This window comes from Oncorhynchus tshawytscha, linkage group LG08 (genome assembly GCF_018296145.1).
Source record: "Oncorhynchus tshawytscha isolate Ot180627B linkage group LG08, Otsh_v2.0, whole genome shotgun sequence".
Taxonomy (NCBI): domain Eukaryota; kingdom Metazoa; phylum Chordata; class Actinopteri; order Salmoniformes; family Salmonidae; genus Oncorhynchus; species Oncorhynchus tshawytscha.
The window spans coordinates 14,067,809-14,092,711 of NC_056436.1; the positions used below are offsets into that span (position 1 = coordinate 14,067,809).

The window sequence follows — 24,903 nt, forward strand, 5'->3', positions numbered from 1 at the left end:
GTACAGCAGCATGATGTGAAGTCTCTCTCTCTCCCCCAGCCTCGGCCAGTAGCAGGGTTCTACCTTGTTAGTCGTACAGCAGCATGATGTGAAGTCTCTCTCTCTCCCCCAGCCTCGGCCAGTAGCAGGGTTCTACCTTGTTAGTCGTACAGCAGCATGATGTGAAGTCTCTCTCTCTCCCCCAGCCTCGGCCAGTAGCAGGGTTCTACCTTGTTAGTCGTACAGCAGCATGATGTGAAGTGTCTCTCTCTCCCCAGCCTCGGCCAGTAGCAGGGTTCTACCTTGTTAGTCGTACAGCAGCATGATGTGAAGTCTCTCTCTCTCCCCAAGCCTCGGCCAGTAGCAGGGTTCTACCTTGTTAGTCGTACAGCAGCATGATGTGAAGTCTCTCTCTCTCCCCCAGCCTCGGCCAGTAGCAGGGTTCTACCTTGTTAGTCGTACAGCAGCATGATGTGAAGTGTCTCTCTCTCCCCAGCCTCGGCCAGTAGCAGGGTTCTACCTTGTTAGTCGTACAGCAGCATGATGTGAAGTGTCTCTCTCTCCCCCAGCCTCGGCCAGTAGCAGGGTTCTACCTTGTTAGTCGTACAGCAGCATGATGTGAAGTCTCTCTCTCCCCCAGCCTCGGCCAGTAGCAGGGTTCTACCTTGTTAGTCGTACAGCAGCATGATGTGAAGTCTCTCTCTCCCCCAGCCTCGGCCAGTAGCAGGGTTCTACCTTGTTAGTCGTACAGCAGCATGATGTGAAGTCTCTCTCTCTCCCCAGCCTCGGCCAGTAGCAGGGTTCTACCTTGTTAGTCGTACAGCAGCATGATGTGAAGTCTCTCTCTCTCCCCAGCCTCGGCCAGTAGCAGGGTTCTACCTTGTTAGTCGTACAGCAGCATGATGTGAAGTCTCTCTCTCTCCCCAAGCCTCGGCCAGTAGCAGGGTTCTACCTTGTTAGTCGTACAGCAGCATGATGTGAAGTCTCTCTCTCTCCCCCAGCCTCGGCCAGTAGCAGGGTTCTACCTTGTTAGTCGTACAGCAGCATGATGTGAAGTGTCTCTCTCTCCCCCAGCCTCGGCCAGTAGCAGGGTTCTACCTTGTTAGTCGTACAGCAGCATGATGTGAAGTCTCTCTCTCTCCCCCAGCCTCGGCCAGTAGCAGGGTTCTACCTTGTTAGTCGTACAGCAGCATGATGTGAAGTCTCTCTCTCCCCCATCCTCGGCCAGTAGCAGGGTTCTACCTTGTTAGTCGTACAGCAGCATGATGTGAAGTCTCTCTCTCTCCCCAGCCTCGGCCAGTAGCAGGGTTCTACCTTGTTAGTCGTACAGCAGCATGATGTGAAGTCTCTCTCTCCCCCATCCTCGGCCAGTAGCAGGGTTCTACCTTGTTAGTCGTACAGCAGCATGATGTGAAGTCTCTCTCTCTCCCCCAGCCTCGGCCAGTAGCAGGGTTCTACCTTGTTAGTCGTACAGCAGCATGATGTGAAGTCTCTCTCTCTCCCCCATCCTCGGCCAGTAGCAGGGTTCTACCTTGTTAGTCGTACAGCAGCATGATGTGAAGTCTCTCTCTCTCCCCATCCTCGGCCAGTAGCAGGGTTCTACCTTGTTAGTCGTACAGCAGCATGATGTGAAGTCTCTCTCTCTCCCCCATCCTCGGCCAGTAGCAGGGTTCTACCTTGTTAGTCGTACAGCAGCATGATGTGAAGTCTCTCTCTCTCCCCCAGCCTCGGCCAGTAGCAGGGTTCAGAGGCACAGTCCGCTATGCGTCCGTCAACGCACACAAGAACAAGGAGATGGGTCGGCATGACGACCTGTGGTCCCTCTTCTACATGCTGGTGGAGTTCATGGTTGGACAGTTGCCATGGAGAAAGATCAAAGACAAAGTAAGAATTTTCCTTCCTGTACACCAACCAATCAGCAGACTCAGCCAAACTAGTCAGGATACGTAGGTACATGACTCATAATGGTAACGTTAGTTAGGTACATGACTCGTAATGGTAACGTTAGCTAGATACATGACTCGTAATGGTAACGTTAGCTTGGTACATGACTCATAATGGTAACGTTAGTTAGGTACATGACTTGTAATGGTAACGTTAGCTAGATACATGACTCGTAATGGTAACGTTAGCTAGATACATGACTCGTAATGGTAACGTTAGCTAGATACATGACTCGTAATGGTAACGTTAGCTAGATACATGACTCGTAATGGTAACGTTAGCTAGATACATGACTCGTAATGGTAACGTTAGCTAGGTACATGACTCGTAATGGTAACGTTAGTTAGGTACATGACTCGTAATGGTAACGTTAGCTAGGTACATGACTCGTAAAGGTAATGTTAGTTAGGTACATGACTCGTAATGGTAACGTTAGCTATGTACATGACTCGTAATGGTAACGTTAGCTAGGTACATGCCTCGTAATGGTAATGTTAGCTAGGTACATGACTCGTAATGGTAACGTTAGCTAGGTACATGACTCGTAATGGTAACGTTAGCTAGGTACATGACTCGTAATGGTAACGTTCGCTAGGTACATGACTCGTAATGGTAACGTTAGCTAGGTACATGACTCCTAATGGTAACGTTAGCTAGATACATGACTCGTAATGGTAACGTTAGCTAGGTACATGACTTCTAATGGTAACGTTAGCTAGATACATGACTCGTAATGGTAACGTTAGCTAGGTACATGACTCGTAATGGTAACGTTAGTTAGATACATGACTCGTAATGAGGTACATGACTCGTAATGGTAACATTATCTTTGGCTAACTTGACTTGACTTGAAACTGACAGACTAACTCAATAACATGTCACAGCTCTGACGTCACTGCATATGAATGTACTCATGCACGAGAGTACATCAAAAAATAGTTATAATATACACTGAGTATACCAGACTTTAAAAACGCTTTCCTAATATTGAGATGCCCTCAGAACAGCCTCAATTTGTCTGGACATGGACTCTACAATGTGTTGAAAGCATTCCACAAGGATGCTGGCCCGTGTAGACTCCAATGCCTTCCACAGTTGTGTCAAATTGGCTGGATGTCTTTTGGGTGCTGGACCATTCTTGATACACACATGGAAAAACCCAGCAACGTTGCAGTTCTTCACGCAAACTGGTGCGCCTGGCACCTACTACCATACCCTGTTCAAAGGTACTTCAATCTTTTGTTACTTAAATCTCAATTGTCTCAAGGCTTAAAAATCATTCTTATCCTGTCTCCTCCCCTTCATCTACACTGATTGAAGTGAATTTAATAAGTGACATTAATAAGGGATCATAGATTTCACCTGGTCAGTCTATGTCATGGAAAGAGCAAGTAAACTTCATACTGTTTTGCACACTCAGTGGATATGCCTTTTAGCAGATGCTTTTATCCAAAGTGACCTACGACTGTAACACGTGCATACATTTAATGTAAAGGAGGCCACGGGAATCAAACACACAATCCTGCCGTTACAAGCGCCATGCTCTACCAACTGAGCCATACGTCCATAACAACATGTGTGAACCCTCCCCAGGACCATGTAGGGAAGCTGAAGGACACCTATGGCCACAGGCTCATGCTGAAACACCTCTCTCTCTATCTCTCCCTCTCCCTCCCTCCCCAGGAGCATGTAGGGAAGCTGAAGGACACCTATGACCACCGGCTCATCATGAAACACCTCTCTCTCTATCTCTCCCTCCCCAGGAGCATGTAGGGAAGTTGAAGGACACCTATGACCACCGGCTCATGCTGAAACACCTGCCTGCTGAGTTCACTGTCTTCCTGGATCACATCTCTAACCTGGACTACTTCACCAAACCAGACTATCAGGTAAGATGGCAGATCTCTCTCCCTTTACCTACTCTATGTGTGTGTACAGTATCTCTATGTTTTAACAGTTAGAACTAAGCATTTTGTTACAGTTCCCTGTGTAAATATACAGTAAGTCCCAGGACATGTGTGTATGTAGTGTATGTTTTCAGACCGACTGATTGTCTGCATGACTGTATAAATGTCTGAGGCCTCTTTCTGGAGTACTGAGTATCCATCAGTCAGACAGTCAGTGATGTTGTACAAGCTGTTAGGTATCTCAGGATATGACATCATGTGACTTTCTGTTGTGTTGTAGCTGCTGTTGTCAGTGTTTGACAACAGTATGAAGACCTACAACGTGGTGGAGAATGACCCGTATGACTGGGAGAGGACTGGGTCTGATGGTACTCTGACCATCAACACTACAGCCACCACACCACAGCATCACACACGACTCACCCCAGCACACATGGGGTAAGAGACTGAACACACACACACACACACACACACACACACACACACACACACACACACACACACACACACACACACAGACTGGGAATCTTGGATGAACTGTTTAAAGGTCCACTGACTGTTCAGGGGATTTTTGTCTATTTCACGATCACACACTTTTAACTTGTTTACCGGATTAATTAATTAATCTACCTATTTAATTAATTAATCTACCTATTTAATTAATTAATCTACCTATTTAATTAATTAATCTACCTATTTAATTAATTAATCTACCTGTTGAATGAATGGATGGATGGATGAATCTACCTGTTGAATGGATGGATGGATGGATGAATGAATGAATGGATGGATGAAAGAATCTAACTGTTGAATGAATGGATAAATAAAGAATGGTTGAATGTATCCACCCGTTGAATGGATGAATGAATGCATTAATTAATTAATTAACTGATGAATGGATGGATGACTTAGTGACATCAGAGTAACATTCACTCTATAATTTCAGCATGGCCAATGCATCCCTGATCCCTGGGGACCTGGCGAGGGAGAACACAGACGATGTTCTGCAGGACGAGCAGCTTAGTGACAACGGGGAGAACAACCCTCCTCCAGACCGCCGCCCCGGATCCCCCAGCATGCCCCGGGCCAACCAGGAAGCTGACGTCTGGGAGGAGCTGGACCGTAACCGTAACCGCATCAGGACCGCTGTGTGGAAGGTAGAGAGGAGAACATACACACACCAGGGTTTCCATTAGCCGGTAATAGGCTTTTATACACCCCTCCCCCAAAAGCCAATAAATAACATTTACGCCGGCTAATTGCCCCCGGCTAAAATCCCATTGCAAAATAATGCTTTTTAGCCTATTCATTGATGGAAATACTAGTCGATGGAAATATATTTGACCGGTCATGCTTATTGATCTATAGGCACATTTGCATAATTTAGTGGAATTAAATTGGCAAGTGTGTATTTCTGTTTGTCGCTATGTAGCCTATCTTATTTATCACACCTGCACAGCATACAGATACAGAGCCTACATTTGAGTAGAAAATCTGTCAGGCAGTAAGAGAGCTGCTGTTACAGCTTCTCAAACAGCTCATTCGTTGCTGCTGGAGTGAAACATGCTTTTATAAGACCAATCATTGCACAACAAATCTAAATGCAATCACGTGTTAAAAAAAAGAAGTTTTCATGGCCACGATTAAAAATAGCAAATATTTTAATTTCTCAACTGGTAATTGAAACGTGCTTTCTATTCACGATTCAAGTGCATAGGCAGGGGTAGGCAGGCTTCAGCGTGTCACACACCACTTTACAATGAGCTGGAGGCAGTATGCATTTTGAAAACATGTACTTAATTGTTTGAAACTTTAAAGTTTTAACTTGCTTCAAAGTGGCCTAGACAAAATTATTTTTCTAAAGACTTCCATATACCATTGAAACCATGTAGCCTATTTCTCTCATGTTCTTTTAGTTTTTAAATCAACTTTCTTTCATTGTCTAGCAGCCAAAGGCATTACCCTAGTTATATCAGCTGCCCATGATAGTTGTTGCCTCTTTAGATCTCACCTCTTTCTACATTTCGAACAGATATTTTCATCTCTGTCACATGTGTGGTTGGCTTTTGGCCATGGTCTTTTCCCGCTAACTGCATTAAGGAACGATCATTTGCACGTAGCCTACCGACTGTGTAGCTTACCGACTGTGTAGCTTACCGACTGTGTAGCTTACCGACTGTGTAGCTTACCGACTTGTGTAGCTTACCGACTTGTGTAGCTTACCGACTGTGTAGCTTACCGACTTGTGTAGCTTACCGACTGTGTAGCTTACCGACTGTAGCCTACCGACTTGTGTATAGCTTACCGACTTGTGTAGCCTACTGCCTTGTGTAGCCTACTGCCTTGTGTAGCCTACCGACTTGTGTAGTCTACCGACTTGTGTAGCCTACCGACTTGTGTAGCCTACCGCCTTGTGTAGCCTACCGACTTGTGTAGCCTACTGACATGTGTAGACTACCGACTTGTGTAGACTACTGCCTTGTGTAGCCTACTGACTTGTGTAGCCTACCGCCTTGTGTAGCCTACTGACTTGTGTAGCCTACCGCCTTGTGTAGCCTACTGACTTGTGTAGACTACCGCCTTGTGTAGCCTACTGACTTGTGTAGACTAGCCTTGTGTAGCCTACTGACTTGTGTAGCCTACCGCCTTGTGTAGCCTACCGACTTGTGTAGCCTACTGACTTGTGTAGACTACGACTTGTGTAGACTACTGCCTTGTGTAGCCTACTGACTTGTGTAGACTACCGCCTTGTGTAGCCTACTGACTTGTGTAGCCTACCGCCTTGTGTAGCCTACTGACTTGTGTAGCCTACTGACTTGTGTAGCCTACCGCCTTGTGTAGCCTACTGACTGTGTAGCCTACTGACTTGTGTAGCCTACCGCCTTGTGTAGCCTACTGACTTGTGTAGACTGACTTGTGTAGCCTACCGCCTTGTGTAGCCTACCGCCTTGTGTAGACTACCGCCTTGTGTAGCCTACTGACTAGCCTACCGCCTTGTGTAGCCTTGACTTGTGTAGCCTACTGCCTTGTGTAGCCTACCGCCTTGTGTAGCCTACTGACTTGTGTAGCCTACCGCCTTGTGTAGCCTACTGACTTGTGTGTAGCCTACTGAGCCTACCGCCTTGTGTAGCCTACTGACTTGTGTAGTGTAGCCTACCTGCCTTGTGTAGCCTACTGACTTGTGTAGCCTACCGCCTTGTGTAGCCTACTGACTTGTGTAGCCTACCGCCTTGTGTAGCCTACTGACTTGTGTAGCCTACCGCCTTGTGTAGCCTACTGACTTGTGTAGCCTACCGCCTTGTGTAGCCTACTGACTTGTGTAGACTACCGCCTTGTGTAGCCTACTGACTTGTGTAGCCTACCGCCTTGTGTAGCCTACTGACTTGTGTAGCCTACCGCCTTGTGTAGCCTACCGCCTTGTGTAGCCTACTGACTTGTGTAGCCTACCGCCTTGTGTAGCCTACCGCCTTGTGTAGCCTACTGACTTGTGTAGCCTACTGCCTTGTGTAGCCTACTGCCTTGTGCACATTGCTGCCTTGTGCACATTGCTGCGTTGTGAAGAAATAAGTTTATCAACATTTTGAGCTAAATGTTCTGATCTGTTGCATCAGCCTCATTGCTTTTCTAAAATATTTTAATGTAGCCTAGGACTATTGGTTGTATGAAATTGTCATCTATCATCTCATAACTGTCCCAGAGTCTGTTTGGAATAGGCTATTTCTTTCTCGCACAGAACGGCAAGCTGACCAATAGAATAGGTCAACTTTTCTACTATGGGAGATAGTAGATTGACATAGGCTGGGGATTTTACTGTACGTTGGCTGAAGGAAAGTACATCTGGACAGTCATTCTAACATCTCCAAACTGCACATCAGAATTCAGTAAGAAGGAGGCATCCCGTTACACCCAATGCATATGGGTCCGGTACATTTCTCAAATGTCCAGTAAATTCAAATGCTGCCGGTCAAACGTCCGGTGCCGGAAACCCTGAAACACACACACCATGACGACTGAGTTCAACCATATATCACTCTATCCCCCGTTTCTCTCCCCACTAGGCAGCAACAGAGGAGGAGCACAGCAACAACCAGGGGGGTCTCCAGAGCCCGTATGCCAACCTCAGCCTGGGCTCCCCTGTCCGGGTACACTCTGAGATAGTGGGGGTGTCAGGACAGGATGGTGGTAGTCCTCTCCTCAGGAAGCTCCGTAACATCCACAGCTTTGAGCTGGACAGGAGGCTGACCCTGGAGACCAAGCCCAGTCCTGAACGGTTCATGGAGGCGTGGTCAGTACCCCCACTAACCCCCTGGCCTTCTATTCCTTCCATACTATACTAACATAACAACCAGGGACTAGATTCTACTGCAATTCAGGATATTAATCAAGATTAACTAAAGTTCCTATAAAATAATTTAAAAGTTTGTTTTAATGATGAATTAGTAATACTTTCTAAACTGACTGAATTTCAATGCAATTGACCTCAACCCTATTGCTAACCATGCTGCTAACAACAGCACTTGTGCTACTGTACCAACCATCAATAGTACACTAACTACTATGTTATCATCTGCCATCGCCTGACCTGTTCAATCGGATGGTGTGTCTCTCCAGCTCAGGGAATCAGCTGGAGGGCTGTGGGCAGCAGCAGGAGAAGGGCCTGGCTGTACCCACTGGAGGTGCCACAGGACCAGGGCGTGGTGGCACTGACCGAGTCTGGCACAACGACGAGGAGTTCCTATCCGGTGGCGGTGCCAGCGGCTCACCCAAACCCGTCTCCCCTCACTCCCACAGGTCTCTGGAACAGGGCGAGGGGGCCCCCAGCAGCGGAGGCTTCGTGGCCCTCAACCTGAGCTCCGGCCAGGGGAAGGTGGACTCCAGGGAGTGGGTGATGATGGAGAGGCCCAGCGGGTCCCCAGGGACAGGAATGGGAGATAAAGCTATGACCAGCCCCTCCAAGGAGGAAGAAGACGAGCTGCAGGTGCTGGAGGTACCCCTGGGGGCAGGAGAGGGGTCCACGGGGAACCCCAGTCCTGGTCAGATCCATGGGGACAGGGATGGGGACCTCCAGGGGCATCCAGGCGCCAACGGGCGACCCCCCTGGGTGGACAGGCTGGAACTGAGTGTGGGAGCTACGGGAAGCCTGCCCCCTGTCACCCCCTCTAGCCCTGCTGATGCCCTGGCTGAGGGAGCACTCACACAGGTACGGACCTCACAGACTAGTATGACACAGTTCACTGTAAAATACTTCACTATTACATACCTCACTGTAAAACATGTCACTATTACATCACTGTAAAGCACTTCACTATTACATACCTCACTGTAAAACACTTCACTATTACATACCTCACTGTAAAGCACTTCACTATTACATACCTCACTGTAAAACACTTCACTATTACATACCTCACTGTAAAGCACTTCACTATTACATACCTCACTGTAAAGCACTTCACTATTACATACCTCACTGTAAAACACTTCACTATTACATACCTCACTGTAAAGCACTTCACTATTACATACCTCACTGTAAAGCACTTCACTATTACATACCTCACTGTAAAACACTTCACTATTACATACCTCACTGTAAAGCACTTCACTATTACATACCTCACTGTAAAACACTTCACTATTACATACCTCACTGTAAAGCACTTCACTATTACATACCTCACTGTAAAGCACTTCACTATTACATACCTCACTGTAAAACACTTCACTATTACATACCTCACTGTAAAACACTTCACTATTACATACCTCACTGTAAAGCACTTCACTATTACATACCTCACTGTAAAGCACTTCACTATTACATACCTCACTGTAAAACACTTCACTATTACATACCTCACTGTAAAACATGTCACTATTACATACCTCACTGTAAAACACTCCAATATTACATACAGTACCTCACTGTACATTTCACCATAACACAGTAGGATACTACACCTTAACACAGAACAAGACACAGTAGGATACTACACCTTAACACAGAACTAGACACAGTAGGATACTACACCTTAACACAGAACTAGACACAGTAGGATACTACACCTTAACACAGAACAAGACACAGTAGGATACTACACCTTAACACAGAACTAGACACAGTAGGATACTACACCTTAACACAGAACTAGACACAGTAGGATACTACACCTTAACACAGAACTAGACACAGTAGGATACTACACCTTAACATAGAACTAGACACAGTAGGATACTACACCTTAACATAGAACTAGACACAGTAGGATACTTCATTCATCTGGATCATCAGTAGCATCTTACTGTAGTTTAAAGTAAAATGTGATCGTGATCACTTGTCTGTGAGCTTGTTTCTTTGCTTGTGTGAGCTTGATAAAATGAAGGAAACTTCTCAGACAATGGTTTTGCATTATTTGCTCTTTATTTGCAACTTTCATTTGCTATGTTTAGTTTTATTTCTGGGTTGACCCTTTATTAAAAGGTGCTATCTGAAGTAAGTGATTCCTCTAAGGAGACGTTTTGAGACCTCAGAATTCCTCCCACCTCTACACCCGCTCCCTTTAAGTTCTAAATATATGCTTTACTCCCCCCCCTCTCTCACCCCCACTCCTATCCACCCCTTTCTCACACTGTTCCTCCGCCATCCCACTCCGTCCTCTCCCCAACTTTACCTCTTCCTGCTCCGTCCCTCTCCCCAACTTTACCTCTTCCTGCTCCGTCCTCTCTCCACAACATTTCCTCTTCCTGCTCTGTCCTCTCTCCCCAACTTTACCTCTTCCTGCTCCGTCCTCTCTCCCCAACTTTACCTCTTCCCACTCCGTCCTCTCTCCACAACTTTACCTCTTCCTGCTCCGTCCTCTCTCCACAACTTTACCTCTTCCTGCTCCGTCCTCTCTCCACAACATTACCTCTTCCTGCTCTGTCCTCTCTCCCCAACTTTACCTCTTCCTGCTCCGTCCTCTCTCCACAACTTTACCTCTTCCTGCTCCGTCCTCTCTCCACAACTTTACCTCTTCCTGCTCCGTCCTCTCTCCACAACTTTACCTCTTCCTGCTCCGTCCTCTCTCCACAACTTTACCTCTTCCTGCTCCGTCCTCTCTCCACAACATTACCTCTTCCTGCTCTGTCCTCTCTTCTTACAACTTTACCTCTTCCTGCTCTGTCCTCTCTTCTTACAACTTTACCTCTTCCTGCTACGTCCTCTCTTCTTACAACTTTACCTCTTCCTGCTGCGTCTTCTCTTCTTACAACTTTACCTCTTCCTGCTCCGTCCTCTCTTCTTACAACTTTACCTCTTCCTGCTCCGTCTTCTCTTCTTACAACTTTACCTCTTCCTGCTCCGTCCTCTCTTCTTACAACTTTACTTCTTCCTGCTCCGTCCTCTCTTCTTACAACTTTACCTCTTCCTGCTCCGTCCTCTCTTCTTACAACTTTACCTCTTCCTGCTCCGTCTTCTCTTCTTACAACTTTACCTCTTCCTGCTCCGTCCTCTCTTCTTACAACTTTACCTCTTCCTGCTCCGTCCTCTCTTCTTACAACTTTACCTCTTCCTGCTCCGTCCTCTCTTCTTACAACTTTACCTCTTCCTGCTCCGTCCTCTCTTCTTACATCTTTACCTCTTCCTGCTCCGTCCTCTCTTCTTACATCTTTACCTCTTCCTGCTCCATCCTCTCTTCTTACAACTTTACCTCTTCCTGCTCCGTCCTCTCTCCACAACTTTACCTCTTCCTGCTCCGTCCTCTCTCCACAACTTTACCTCTTCCTGCTCCGTCCTCTCTCCACAACTTTACCTCTTCCTGCTCCGTCCTCTCTTCTTACAACTTTACCTCTTCCTGCTCCGTCCTCTCTCCACAACTTTACCTCTTCCTGCTCTGTCCTCTCTCCCCGACTTTACCTCTTCCTGCTCCGTCCTCTCTCCACAACTTTACCTATTCCTGTCCGTCCTCTCTCCACAACTTTACCTCTTCCTGCTCCGTCCTCTCTTCTTACAACTTTACCTCTTCCTGCTCCGTCCTCTCTTCTTACAACTTTACCTCTTCCTGCTCCGTCCTCTCTTCTTACAACTTTACCTCTTCCGGCTCCGTCCTCTCTTCTTACAACTTTACCTCTTCCCGCTCCGTCCTCTCTTCTTACAACTTTACCTCTTCCCGCTCCGTCCTCTCTCCCCAACTTTACCTCTTCCCGCTCCGTCCTCTCTTCTTACAACTTTACCTCTTACTGCTCCGTCCTCCCTCCCCAACTTTACCTCTCATCACCTCTCTTAGCTCCCTACCTCTCCTCCATCTCTGCCTGAGGAGGTGTTGGCCAGGATGTCCAGTCCCCTGCACCTGCGTTCCCCAAGCCCGCACACCCAGACCCTCCTCACCACCCTGTCGGACCCCCTGCACCAGAGGGACCCCCCTGGGATGAGTCGCAGCTACTCAGCCGACCACCACAACCAGTACCTCCTCCATCCCACCTCCTCTTCCTCCTACCACGCCTCCCTACCGCCACCTCCTCACCCCGGCCTCGGTTCCGCCCGTAACCAATCACCCTCCGGGCGCAGGAAACTGCCCGCTATTCCGGCGGGCGCCGCCAGTAGCAAGTTCCCTTCCGTTATACGCATCACACGCGCCCAACTCCAGCAGGTGATTGATCAATCCACCTCTGGGCCACGAACCAATCAGACGTCTCTATCTTAACCATAACACACCGCCTACCTAATTCCCTCCACTATTAGATACTTACTGTCTTTTTAAAATAATTTGGTTGTTCTTTTTGTTTCCTTTTGCTGCTAGTGTGTTAGTTGTGCTGTGTTTTGTTGGGTTGTTGTTGTTATGGTTGTTATTGTGTTGAATTGTGGTGTTGTAGTGTTGTCGTCCGAAAGGTTGCTTTCTCCAGAGAAGAGCAGGCCATTGTGCTACAGACAAAGCATGCTCAGATCCATGTGTCCTGATGTCAGGGGAATAGTTAGGGTCATTTCCTTTACAATTCCTTTTCAATTCAGTCAATTCAGAGCGTGAATGAAATTGCAATTCCACTTTTCTTCATTGCAAGACAGGGACTTTTGTCTGTTGTTATTTCATTTCCTCCTGTGTTCTCTCTCTTTTTTACTCAACCTGAACTGCTTTTTTACGGACCCTGACTTCCTGTCTCTTTTGTAAACCCCTGATTAGTTGAGTGAATGTTTTTGTTGTTGTTGCAGATCTGGGTTAAATACGTGTCAAATACTTGAGTGGTGCTTGAGTAAGCATTCCAGGCACAATGGCATAGTCCCAAAAGTCCAAGCTAAATCAAACAGATGATAGATTTGACCCAGGTCTGTCTTGTTGCGCTTTTTTGATATCAACTAACAGCTTGACTGACATTGCCTTGATGATGCTGTGACATGCTATGATCATGTTATGATCTCCATTCAATATTTTCACATGATCTCTTACAATGCAATAATTTGACTCTATTTATATGTTAACCTGCCCTCTCTCTCTCCCCCCCCTCTCTCTCCCCTCCTCTCTCTCCCCCTCTCTCTCTCTCCCCCTCTCTCCCCCTTCTCTCTCTCTGTGTCTTTCTGCTTCCCCCACCCTTCTCTCCCTTTTTCTCCCTTTCCCCTCTCTCTTTAGCTGACAGCTCAGCAGTCCCCGTCTGGCTCAGACTGTGCTCCACAGGGCCTACAGCTGGAGAGACGAGAAGATGCAGCAGCTGAGGTCCAGCAGCCCCAGGATAATACTGCTACCACTGACATCTACATCCTGCCCACCCCTAGCCACACCCCTAGCCAGCCCGGCAGCCCCACCAGCCTGGATGACCTCCTGGCAGATACCCTGATCAACGGACGAGACACCCAGACCTACACCAAAGCCCACAGCCCTGTGCCAAGCCGAGCGTCCTCTCCTCGCTCCCCCATTCTCCTCGCTCCCCCGTTCTCCTCGCTCCCCTGTTCTCCTCGCTCCCCCGTTCTCCTCGCTCCCCTGTTCTCCTCGCTCCCCTGTTCTCCTCGCTCCCCCGTTCTCCTACCTCTCCCCATCCTCCTCACTCTCCCCGTTCTCACTCCCCCGTTCTCCTCCCCCGTTCTCCTCGCTCCCCCGTTCTCCTCCCCCTCCCCCGTTCTCCTCGCTCCCCCGTTCTCCTCGCTCCCCCGTTCTCCTCGCTCCCCCGTTCTCCTCATTCTCCACGTTCTAATTCCCCTCACTCCCCCACAGCCCACTGTTAGGCCTAGTAAACGGCCATCTCTCTCCCCCAGCTAACGGCCAGGGAGACGTCAGTGGCAGTGGAGCCTTTCCAGAGCTCAAAGACCCTGAGAGTGACCAACCCCAACCTGACAGGGCAGATGGGGTGGAGACCACTGACCAAACCCCAGCTCTGACCACCCCCTCTCCGCCACCCAGCCCCCGTAAGGACCCCTCCCGCAGGCTGAGCCGTATCCCTGTCCTGCTGGACCTTCTCCCCACCCCTGGCTCTGCCATGGAGAAGCTGCTCCAGAAGAAAGCCCCCCACCACCAGGGAGGAGGCCACCACCCAGCCCCCTCTCCCTCTATCTCCCACCGCGGCCCCGTCGTGGCCTCGCTCCCCCACGGGGACCAGCTGTCCTCCGCCTCAGACCGCTCTGAGAAGGCCGATGAGTCGTTCCTGGGCTCGCGCTCTGACTGCCAGGGGAATGACGCCCCCTCCCTCTCCTCCTCTTCCAGCCCCCTGTTCCGTAAGAGCAAGATCCCACGCCCTTTTAACCCTACCAACCCGGCCCCAGAGCAGGAGAGTGCTGCACAGTACCTTCCACGCCCACCCCCGGGGAGACCACCCAGTCGGCTTGCAGCGGAGGGCAGGTAATAAGACTCTTCATGATTAGCTTTAATGACAGGTTTATCTCACCTATCATGGTAACCTGGTTCCGAGTCTGTTTGTGCAGCCTTGCCAACTCCTATGTTCATTGTCATGCCAATGTTTGGGGTTGGCAAGACAGCACCAACAGATCTGGGACGAGCCTCTACTATCATTAACTGAATTACATTCATCTACATGTTAAAGGTATATCTAAAGTTCTAAACTCATTCTCCATCTTCCCAAAACCTCACCCCCTTCCTCCACCCAAGACTGAAGCGTTATCGGATCCGAGCGGGCAGCACAAGGGACTCAGACCTCCTGACCTGTCTGTCCCAGCTGATGCACCATGGTCAGGGTGGTGGATCTGCCCGCGGTTCCCCCCACCACGGCCACTCCTCAGCCCAGCTTGTAGGCTCCCGGATGGGCATGTGTAGCCTGACCAGCTCCCCCCACCACCATCACCACCGGAGCTCCAGTGCCTCCCCACGCAGCTGTTCCTCTCTACAGCGCTCTGTCTCCTCCTCCCCCTCTCGTCACGAACACCGCGGGGGAGAGCGAGGCAGAGTGGTTTGTTTCGGTCGCTCCTGTTCTCCTCCCAGCTTCTCTGGGTCCCCCCCTCCTCCCCGGCGCTCCTATCCCCACCATCAGGAGATTTGCTGCTGCCGCCAGGCCCGCACCGGCTCCCACCACCACCACGCCCTCAAGTGGAAAGCCTGCAGCCGCGAGGAGAGAGAGAGAAAGTGCTCCAGCAAGCTGAGCAGCAGATAATGGGTCACTGCTCTGGCCCTGGTCCTAGCCTGACCCATAGAAACCCCTGGCCCCGTTTATTCAAGTGTCTCAGAGTAGGACTGCTGATCTAAGATCAGTTTGGCCTTTTAGGTAATAATGAATAAGATTACATTTACAATCGTATTCATTATGACCTAAAAGGTTAGACTGATCCTAGATCAGTAGTCTTATTGTAAGAGCATTTACGAGTATGGCCTGGGAGTCAGTGTCATTGCCACAGCAGAGGGTGGGATCAGGATGTTGATGCAGACCAAACGATCCTGCTCTGGATCAATGAAGGCCTGAGGCTTCTGTCAGAGAATACTGAACATAATGTCCCCCCCTCTCCTCCCCTGTCCCCCCCTCTCCTCCTTCACACTTTCTTCTCTAATTCCAACTATTTGGTCATTGTTTAGTCCCTAATTCATATGCCCACTTTAATACTTCATACCTAATGCAAAAAGGATCTATGTGCATTATGCTATGTATAAGATGTTGGTGTTCTTGTGGGGTGTTTTCCCTCATATCATCAGTGAAGTGAACACACTTAGCCCTCATTCAGAAAACCCTAGGTCAGTCAGTGGATGAGCACTCATTTATTCATCACTCACCAATTTAATATAGACTCAGTCTATTCTGTTTCCTCTGTACTGACCTGGGGAGTGCAAGGTATAGCAAGTCTACATTTATGGCCATGAAGCTCCAGAGAAATGTACACTATCTACAGAACCTATTTATTTACATCTTGACACACTTGTCACACCAGGTACACACTAACTGATGACATCATCGATTGATGTGTCCTCCCTCTCTCTGACTTCAGATGTACAGTGAGTGTCGTTTATATCAAAGGCATTTCAAGCAATCAATTGATCAATGATAGAAGTGATCAGTCTTTTGAGAAGGAAGTGATCCTTCCTTTAAAACAATCATATAAAATGTGTGTGTGCTCACACACGTACTTGTGCCTAATGTGTTGACTGATCTGGGGAATCTAAATGGCAAACTAAATGTGTGATTGAACACTAGTTACTGGGCCATGATTCCCTTTGTATGCTCCTCTTCAGAATGGAGTCTGACTTTGTGTCCCAATTCTCTACCCTTCCTCCCTGGACTTAATAGGAAATTAATGGTGTAAGAGATATGATGGCAACCCTCCCTAAGTTTGCCCATGCTTACAACCATCCAATTCATTTAAATATATGGATGGGGGATTGGGATGCCTGCTGAGGAGGATTGGGATGCCTGCTGAGGAGGATTGGGATGCCTGCTGAGGAGGATTGGGATGCCTGCTGAGGAGAATTGGGTTGCCTGCTGAGGAGGATTGGGTTGCCTGCTGAGGAGGATTGGGATGCCTGCTGAGGAGAATTGGGTTGCCTGCTGAGGAGAATTAGGATGCCTGCTGAGGAGAATTAGGATGCCTGCTGATAACACTTATGGTACTCATTACTACACTAGTGGTGAATACTAAGTTATTATTATCATTCATGTATAATGTGTGCCTTGCCTTGGCACTTTGAGCAGCTTCTGGTTTCACTGCAAAGTATGTTTCTCATTTTTATTCAAGGAGTCTAATAAGACTAATTTGTGCCAGCTGCAAAGACAGACAGTCCTCATCATGTGATTGTAGCAGTCTTATTCACTACAGACAGACAGTCCTCATCATGTGATTGTAGCAGTCTTATTCACTACAGACAGACAGTCCTCATCATGTGATTGTAGCAGTCTTATTCAATACAGACAGACAGTCCTCATCATGTGATTGTAGCAGTCCTCATCATGTGATTGTAGCAGTCTTATTCACTACAGACAGACAGTCCTCATCATGTGATTGTAGCAGTCTTATTCACTACAGACAGACAGTCCTCATCATGTGATTGTAGCAGTCTTATTCACTACAGACAGACAGTCCTCATCATGTGATTGTAGCAGTCTTATTCACTACAGACACAGTCCTCATCATGTGATTGTAGCAGTCTTATTCACTACAGACAAACAGTCCTCATCATGTGATTGTAGCAGTCTTATTCACTACAGACAGACAGTCCTCATCATGTGATTGTAGCAGTCTTATTCACTACAGACAGACAGTCCTCATCATGTGATTGTAGCAGTCTTATTCACTACAGACAGACAGTCCTCATCATGTGATTGTAGCAGTCTTATTCACTACAGACAGACAGTCCTCATCATGTGATTGTAGCAGTCTTATTCACTACAGACAGACAGTCCTTATCATGTGATTGTAGCAGTCTTATTCACTACAGACAGACATTCCTCATCATGTGATTGTAGCAGTCTTATTCACCACAAGGAAAAGGAAGCCAAGTTAATGTTTTTATTTGATTTATTCAGACAATATTTGAAGAACGATCATTGTTATTTATGATATTAAAAAAAGGAAATGTTTTAAACTAAAACGTAGATATCCTGTGTTGTATAAAGTTTAGGACAGGTCCAACATTTGTCAGTTTCCCTCCTCTGGTCCTCCAGTACCCCCAACAGCACACGTTGTAGCCCCGGACAAACACACCTGATTCAGCTCATCGAGGGCTTGATGATTAGTTGACAAGTTGAATCAGGTGTGCTTGTCCAGGGCTACAATAGAAATGTGTACTGTTGTGGGTACTGGAGGACTGGAGTTGGGAAACACTGATTTATGTCATAAATATCCTATACCAAATCAATGTTTCAAACTTCCAAAGGATAAAAAACATGCGAAGAAGAATGTTGTCTTTGCTTTGTAATGACATGTTTTGTGCACTATTATTTCAAACAGTTAATGTATTGTTTGAGAACCGACCCCATTTTCTTTACTTCATAAAGATTCAATGAACACTCATTTAAAACCTCCCTCACCTAACCTTGGTTCTACCTACTACACCCTCTCCCTTAGCCTGAATTCCAGACCTAGTTTTGTGCTGACATTCCACTCGTTGTACTCTGTGTCATTGTCAAGCATTGGCATGAAAAGGAGTGGTATGATAGCAGAAACAGTGATACGCAGGCTACCTCTCCCCACCCCTCTGCTTGTAATACACTGATATAACTAACTCATGCTTCCAGCACTACTATGCCTTGCATGCGCTGCCTACCGAGAAAAACAATCAACCAATCAGTGAAGTAAGCAGCATACCAGTTCCCATAATGCACTGTGATTGTCTGAAAGGGACTTATGTTTGTTGGGTAGTACCACATGTATTTTGGTTGGAATATTTAATTTGCTTAGATTTCCCTTTCGTCTCATGATCTCATTCACTCTTATCGTCCCACTTGACCCACAGCATTGGTCTGGTTTCCTAGGTCTCCAATTCTCACAACTTAGGACTACTGTACTGACTCATTACTGATAAAAAAAAAACTTCTGTATTTATTTTACATCTGTCTGATTGGCTTATTATCATGATGTGACACATGCATCGTAGAGTCTGATTGGCTTATTATCATGACGTGACACATGCATCGTAGAGTCTGATTGGCTTATTATCATGATGTGACACATGCATAGTATGGTCTGATTGGCTTATTATCATGATGTGACACATGCATCGTAGAGTCTGATTGGCTTATTATCATGATGTGACACATGCATAGTATGAATAACGTGTAGAGGAAAATAATTGCCTTAATCTAAAGTAATTTTATCATACAACCATAATCTACTGTAATTCTGCAGTATGAGATGAACTATAATGATCTACTGTATGTCAAGTGGATTGTTTTACTTGGTCCATTGTGGTAGATGGTATTGGTACCTGCCTACAGTCTGGTGGCATTCCAGGTTGTTTACATTACAGACATGTTGATACAGATCTGATTGAACTAAGATAGCTACAAATGTGAAAGAGAGTAGTGTTTAACATTGCAGGAACCCCATCAATTACTTAATGATCTGTGCAAAGTGTAGGCAACCTCTCACAGAGCAATGTGTAGGCAGCCTGGAACACCCACTCTTTCTCACAGAGCAATGTGTAGGCAGCCTGGAACGCCCCCTCTTTCTCACAGAGCAATGTGTAGGCAGCCTGGAACACCCCCTCTTTCTCACAGAGCAACATGTAGGCAGCCTGGAACACCCCCTCTTTCTCACAGAGCAATGTGTAGGCAGCCTGGAACGCCCCCTCTTTCTCACAGAGCAACATGTAAGCAGCGTGGTTCTCCCTCTCTGTCTCACAGAGCAACATGTAGGCAGAGTGGAACTCTCTCTCTGTCTCACACAGCAACATGTAGGCAGCGTGGAACTCCCTCTCTGTCTCACAGAGTAACATGTAGGCAGCGTGGAACTCCCCCTCTTTCTCACAGAGCAACATGTAAGCAGCGTGGTTCTCCCTCTCTGTCTCACAGAGCAACATGTAGGCAGAGTGGAACTCTCTCTCTGTCTCACACAGCAACATGTAGGCAGCGTGGAACTCCCTCTCTGTCTCACAGAGCAACATGTAGGCAGCGTGGAACTCCCTCTCTGTCTCACAGAGCAACATGTAGGCAGCGTGGAACTCCCTCTCTGTCTCACACAGCAACATGTAGGCAGCGTGGAACTCCCTCTCTGTCTCACAGAGTAACATGTAGGCAGCGTGGAACTCCCTCTCTGTCTCACAGAGCAACATGTAGGCAGCATGGTTCTCCCTCTCTGTCTCACAGAGCAACATGTAGGCAGCGTGGAACTCCCTCTCTGTGTCACAGAGCAACATGTAGGCAGTGTGGAACACCCTCTGTCTCACAGAGCAACGTGTAGGCAGAGTGGAACTCTCTCTGTCTCACAGAGTAACATGTAGGCAGCGTGGAACTCCCTCTCTGTCTCACTGAGTAACATGTAGGCAGCGTGGTTCTCCCTCTCTGTCTCACAGAGCAACATGTAGGCAGCGTGGTTCTTCCTCTCTGTCTCACAGAGCAACATGTAGGCAGCGTGCTTCTCCCTCTCTGTCTCACAGAGCAACATGTAGGCAGTGTGGAACTCCCTCTGTCTCACAGAGCAACATGTAGGCAGTGTGGTTCTCCTTCTCTGTCTCACAGAGCAACATGTAGTCAGCGTGGAACTCCCTCTCTTTCTCACAGAGCAGCTATGATGGGACTCATCCCAAGGCAGACACAGACGGTGTTCAGTCAGTCAGTCGCCTTAATCATGTGTTTCTCTTCTCTTCCCCTGGCTGTGTGTAAAGCAACGGATAACTGAACTGTGTCTGTCTGTCTACTCTGTGCTGAGGATCACTCCACTGCTTAGCCCCAACCTACCGTCAGGTTCCTCCCATAGGCTGTATAGGGTTCTCCCTTTCCCTCTTTGACAGGTGTGTTCAAATCAAATGTTATTTGTCACATGCGCCGAATACAACAGGTGTAGACTTTACTGTGAAATGCTTATTTACGAGCCCTTTCCCAACAATGCAGTCAAAAAGTAAGAATAATTAGCAAAATAAAAAGGGAATAGTAACACAATAAAATAACAGTAACGAGACTATATACAAGGAGTACCAGTACAGAGTCAATGTGCAGGGGTACGAGGTAACTGAGGTAATATGTACATGTAGGTAGGGGTAAAAGTGACGAGGCAATCGGGATAAGATAATAAACAGATTAGCAGCTGTGTGTGTGTGTCTGTCGTCATTATGCATGTCTGAGTGTGGGTGTGTGTGTTCTGCCTTTATAGATCTGTGGGAACTATTTCTCTAGCAAATTAGCATCAGATAGATTGCTTTGCTTTCTGTTGGCAGCTCTGTTCTTATTGGCTCGTTTGGCCCAATCATGTTGTCCATTAACTGGACAGAATGCGGGACTTCAACGTCAGTAACAATTTGACCAGTGAGATGTGTCTGGATTCTGGAATCAGAACCGAGGTTGAGTGTTCTAAGGGTTTTAAATTCCTCTTGGTTGTATGATAACGGTCTGTGTTTACATCCAGAGATTGTGATGTAAACATCCACATAGTACCACACCAAGCAGTATTGCGATATCTTTTCAATTCTAGGCTATATTCGGTACTTCCATAAGCTAACTAACTGCAACTTTTTAATATATAACTGTAAAAAGTGAAAAGTATTAATTTCAAAGATCATCTTGATGAACCATTGCATATTGCTTCAGTAATGGCTTCAGTAAAGAGCTAACGGAATAAACAGTGATGCCAATAATCAATCCATTAATTATATTTGTATTTTATTGTTATTATTGCACAAACAAAGTGGTATATTGTTACTTTTCTGACTGAGATTTTGATTTGTCAGTGGTGACATGGTGGTGGGATTGTACAGGTGTCACGAAGCTGTCATATCATGCCTGTATCTGTGCTCCAATGATTGTACTCATTCATGGCCAGGCCACAGATACTGTGTTGGAGGTTTTGGGACAATAGGCTAAACAGCTAAAAACAACAGCAACAAACAACAACAAATTGATATGTTGGGTGAATGGATGCTCATTGTTGCCTGTGTGACTTCAGTGTTAGATATTTCTTGAAATGGTTCACGTTTTAGTCCTGTGCTGCAACGGTTTAGAAATATGTGTACAGTCAGAAGGAAAGACTGTAACAAGGGGAAGATCTACATTGTACATAACTGTAATTATTTATGTTTATTTTATCGTTCATACCATATCAATGCCTTGTACAGTGTGGTTTTTTCCAGTTCATTTAAAATTATTTTGTATTTTATTTTTATAAACTGGTTATAAATAAAATACTCATTCAGCATGCAGAAAATAATACACTTGACTTATTTATTTTATTTGAGAAGTGGTCTAGTGACAAGTAGATGATATTTGAACAGGTTCGATTTGAGTTCTGTTTACACTCAAAATTCGAAAGGCACTTGCACATCTGAGCTATCTTTTTTGCAGTGTCATGGTAACAGCTGAATAAAATGAGAAAAAATAAGGAACCTGCACACTGCTCTTGATAGTATCACTGCTCTTTAATAAGCTTTACGTATCGACCTCACGGCCTTCATCAGAGCTTTACATATCGACCTCACGGCCTTCGTCAGAGCTTTACGTATCGACCTCACAGCCTTCGTCAGAGCTTTACATATCGACCTCATCAGAGCTTTACGTATCGACCTCACGGCCTTCGTCAGAGCTTTACATATCGACCTCACGGCCTTCGTCAGAGCTTTACATATCGACCTCACGGCCTTCATCAGAGCTTTACATATCGACCTCATCAGAGCTTTACATATCGACCTCACAGGCTTCATCAGAGCTTTACATATCGACCTCACGGCCTTCGTCAGAGCTTTACATATCGACCTCACGGCCTTCGTCAGAGCTTTACATATCGACCTCACGGCCTTCGTCAGAGCTTTACATATCGACCTCACGGCCTTCGTCAGAGCTTTACATATCGACCTCACGGCCTTCGTCAGAGCTTTACATATCGACCTCACGGCCTTCGTCAGAGCTTTACATATCGACCTCACGGCCTTCGTCAGAGCTTTACATATCGACCTCACGGCCTTCGTCAGAGCTTTACATATATCCTTCACGGCCTTCATCAAGGGCCTCCCGGGTGGCGCAGTGGTTAAGGGCGCTGTACTGCAGCGCCAGCTGTGCCACCAGAGACCCTGGGTTCGCGCAGTGCACGCTAACCAAGGTTGCCAGGTACATGGTGTTTCCTCCGACACATTGGTGCGGCTGGTGTTAGTGTTTACATACTGGAGAGGGAATGCAAAACAATGACGCTGGACAGAGTGGAATCAGGTGTATCAAAAGGCAATTTATTGAGTCAAAGATATTTTGTCCTGCCGTTATCGTGCACAGACCTAAGCAATGCGACTCTGTGAGGAGTCAGAATCCTTAGGCTGCCTCGCCAGAGTTTACAACAGAATGTATACACAGAATAATGTAGGTGGGGTCTTGTCGTGTTGGTCTTCTGACTGGTCCTGAAGAGTTGGAGGCGGGCCCTGCTCTAGCCAGAGCAGGAGCCCCATTGGTGCACAGCAAAGTCCTTTGCTCTTGGCACCCGACCAGTAGGGGGGGGTATAGTGTGAGTGTACAGTGCTCATGAAATGTATGTGTGTCAAGGAAAGCGTGGATTTTAGGGACTGGTAATGTCTGCTTTAGGCTCAGGTGTTTCCTGTTTATGCAGGAGTGCATGTAGGGTTCAATGTCAGTGAGATAGCTTGGCACTTCTAAGCTCGTTAGTGTTGCAGGCTGCTCGTTGTAGTTTACAGGGGAGTATATTTGCGTGATGGCAGCTGTGTGTCCTTCGGATAATCATGTTATTGCACGTAGGCTCTAAACTTGACTGAGGACACTGGGCCCAGAGTTATCTGAGGGCATCCGGTTTAACCAGAGTGTTGGTCTGCTAGTAGTGCTTGATATTAGAATTATTTATATAACACTGGCCTCCGGGTTTGATACGCAGTGTGTTAAGATTGTGTATCGGAGGACGCATGACTTTCAACCTTCCTCTCTCCCGAGCCCGTACGGGAGTTGTAGCGATGAGACAAGATAGTAGCTACTAACAATTGCATACCACGAAATTGGGGAGAAAGAGGTCAAATTCAACAAAAAAAAACCACTCAATCAGACATCTGAATATCTCTTAAGAAAACCAAAATAGATTTAATAATTGGCTACAAAGAGATCTTTCTATACCTGGGAGAGTACTTCTGTCCAAGGCAGAGGGACTGTCTAATTTTGTGTACCCCTCATTATCTTTGTGTAAATCCTTCTAATGGTAGAGATCAATAAGACCTTTCATCTGGAAAAATAAGTCTCACAAACATTAAAAAGTCAGTCCTTTTCTAATAAAAGAGCTGAAGGCAGTCTGGAAGTGTTGGATTTTGTTGACATAAATAACACTTTCAAGATCAACTGGTTGAAAAGATGTTTGATCAATACTGATTCAATATGGTATTTAATTCCAAATAATTTATTTCATAATTTGGGAGGTCTTCAATTTTTACTGAAATGTAATTATATTCCTGAAAGATGACCTGCTAAATTGGCTAGGTTTCACCATCAAGCTTTAATGGCCTGGAAAACATGTTTCCTACACAATTTTTCTCCTCATAAAGCTCTTTTGTGGAATAATTCAGACATAACTGTAAGGAATAAGTCATTGTTCAACCCCAGCTGGCATGAGAGGAATATTGACTTTGTCCTTGATGTTCGACAACAAGGGTAATATTCTCACATATGAACAATTTATAGCATTGAAAGAGTTTCCAATACCTTTCAGAGAGTTTATTTCTGTGATCAAAGCCGTTCCCAGTGGTCTAACTACACTAATGAAAACTCATTTTAGCATTGGTAATGATTACAAAATGTATCCAGAATAACATCTTCCTGAATCATTATAATTCGATTTTTTCAGTGAATACAATTGCACTAAAATTGTTTTTCTTATTTTATTTATATTTTTAGTGTGTTTGAGTATTTCTTGTTTATACCTGTTTTGTTTTGTTTTGTTAGACATGTTTGATGTAGCAATGTAAGTTGATTTTTGTATTATGAATAGTTTAAAAAAATGATAGGGGGGTCAAATAAAAATGATAGGGGGGTCAAATAAAAATGATAGGGG

The 24,903-nt window shown here is 46.3% G+C and overlaps 1 protein-coding gene across 1 annotated transcript in view; it reads left to right on the forward strand.

Annotated features, from left to right (window-relative positions):
* Positions 1-16,602, forward strand: part of LOC112256886 (tau-tubulin kinase 2-like) — a 41,999-nt gene extending 25,397 nt beyond the window's left edge. Inside the window, exons 7-16 of the mRNA XM_042326247.1 lie at positions 1,705-1,863; positions 3,687-3,812; positions 4,111-4,268; positions 4,777-4,987; positions 7,889-8,115; positions 8,442-9,030; positions 12,095-12,457; positions 13,430-13,876; positions 13,989-14,629; positions 14,897-16,602. Coding sequence (XP_042182181.1) covers positions 1,705-1,863; positions 3,687-3,812; positions 4,111-4,268; positions 4,777-4,987; positions 7,889-8,115; positions 8,442-9,030; positions 12,095-12,457; positions 13,430-13,876; positions 13,989-14,629; positions 14,897-15,395 — 3,420 coding nt within the window. The 3' untranslated portion in view covers positions 15,396-16,602. The remainder of the gene's footprint in view (positions 1-1,704; positions 1,864-3,686; positions 3,813-4,110; positions 4,269-4,776; positions 4,988-7,888; positions 8,116-8,441; positions 9,031-12,094; positions 12,458-13,429; positions 13,877-13,988; positions 14,630-14,896) is intronic.
* The last annotated feature ends 8,301 nt before the right edge of the window (positions 16,603-24,903 follow it).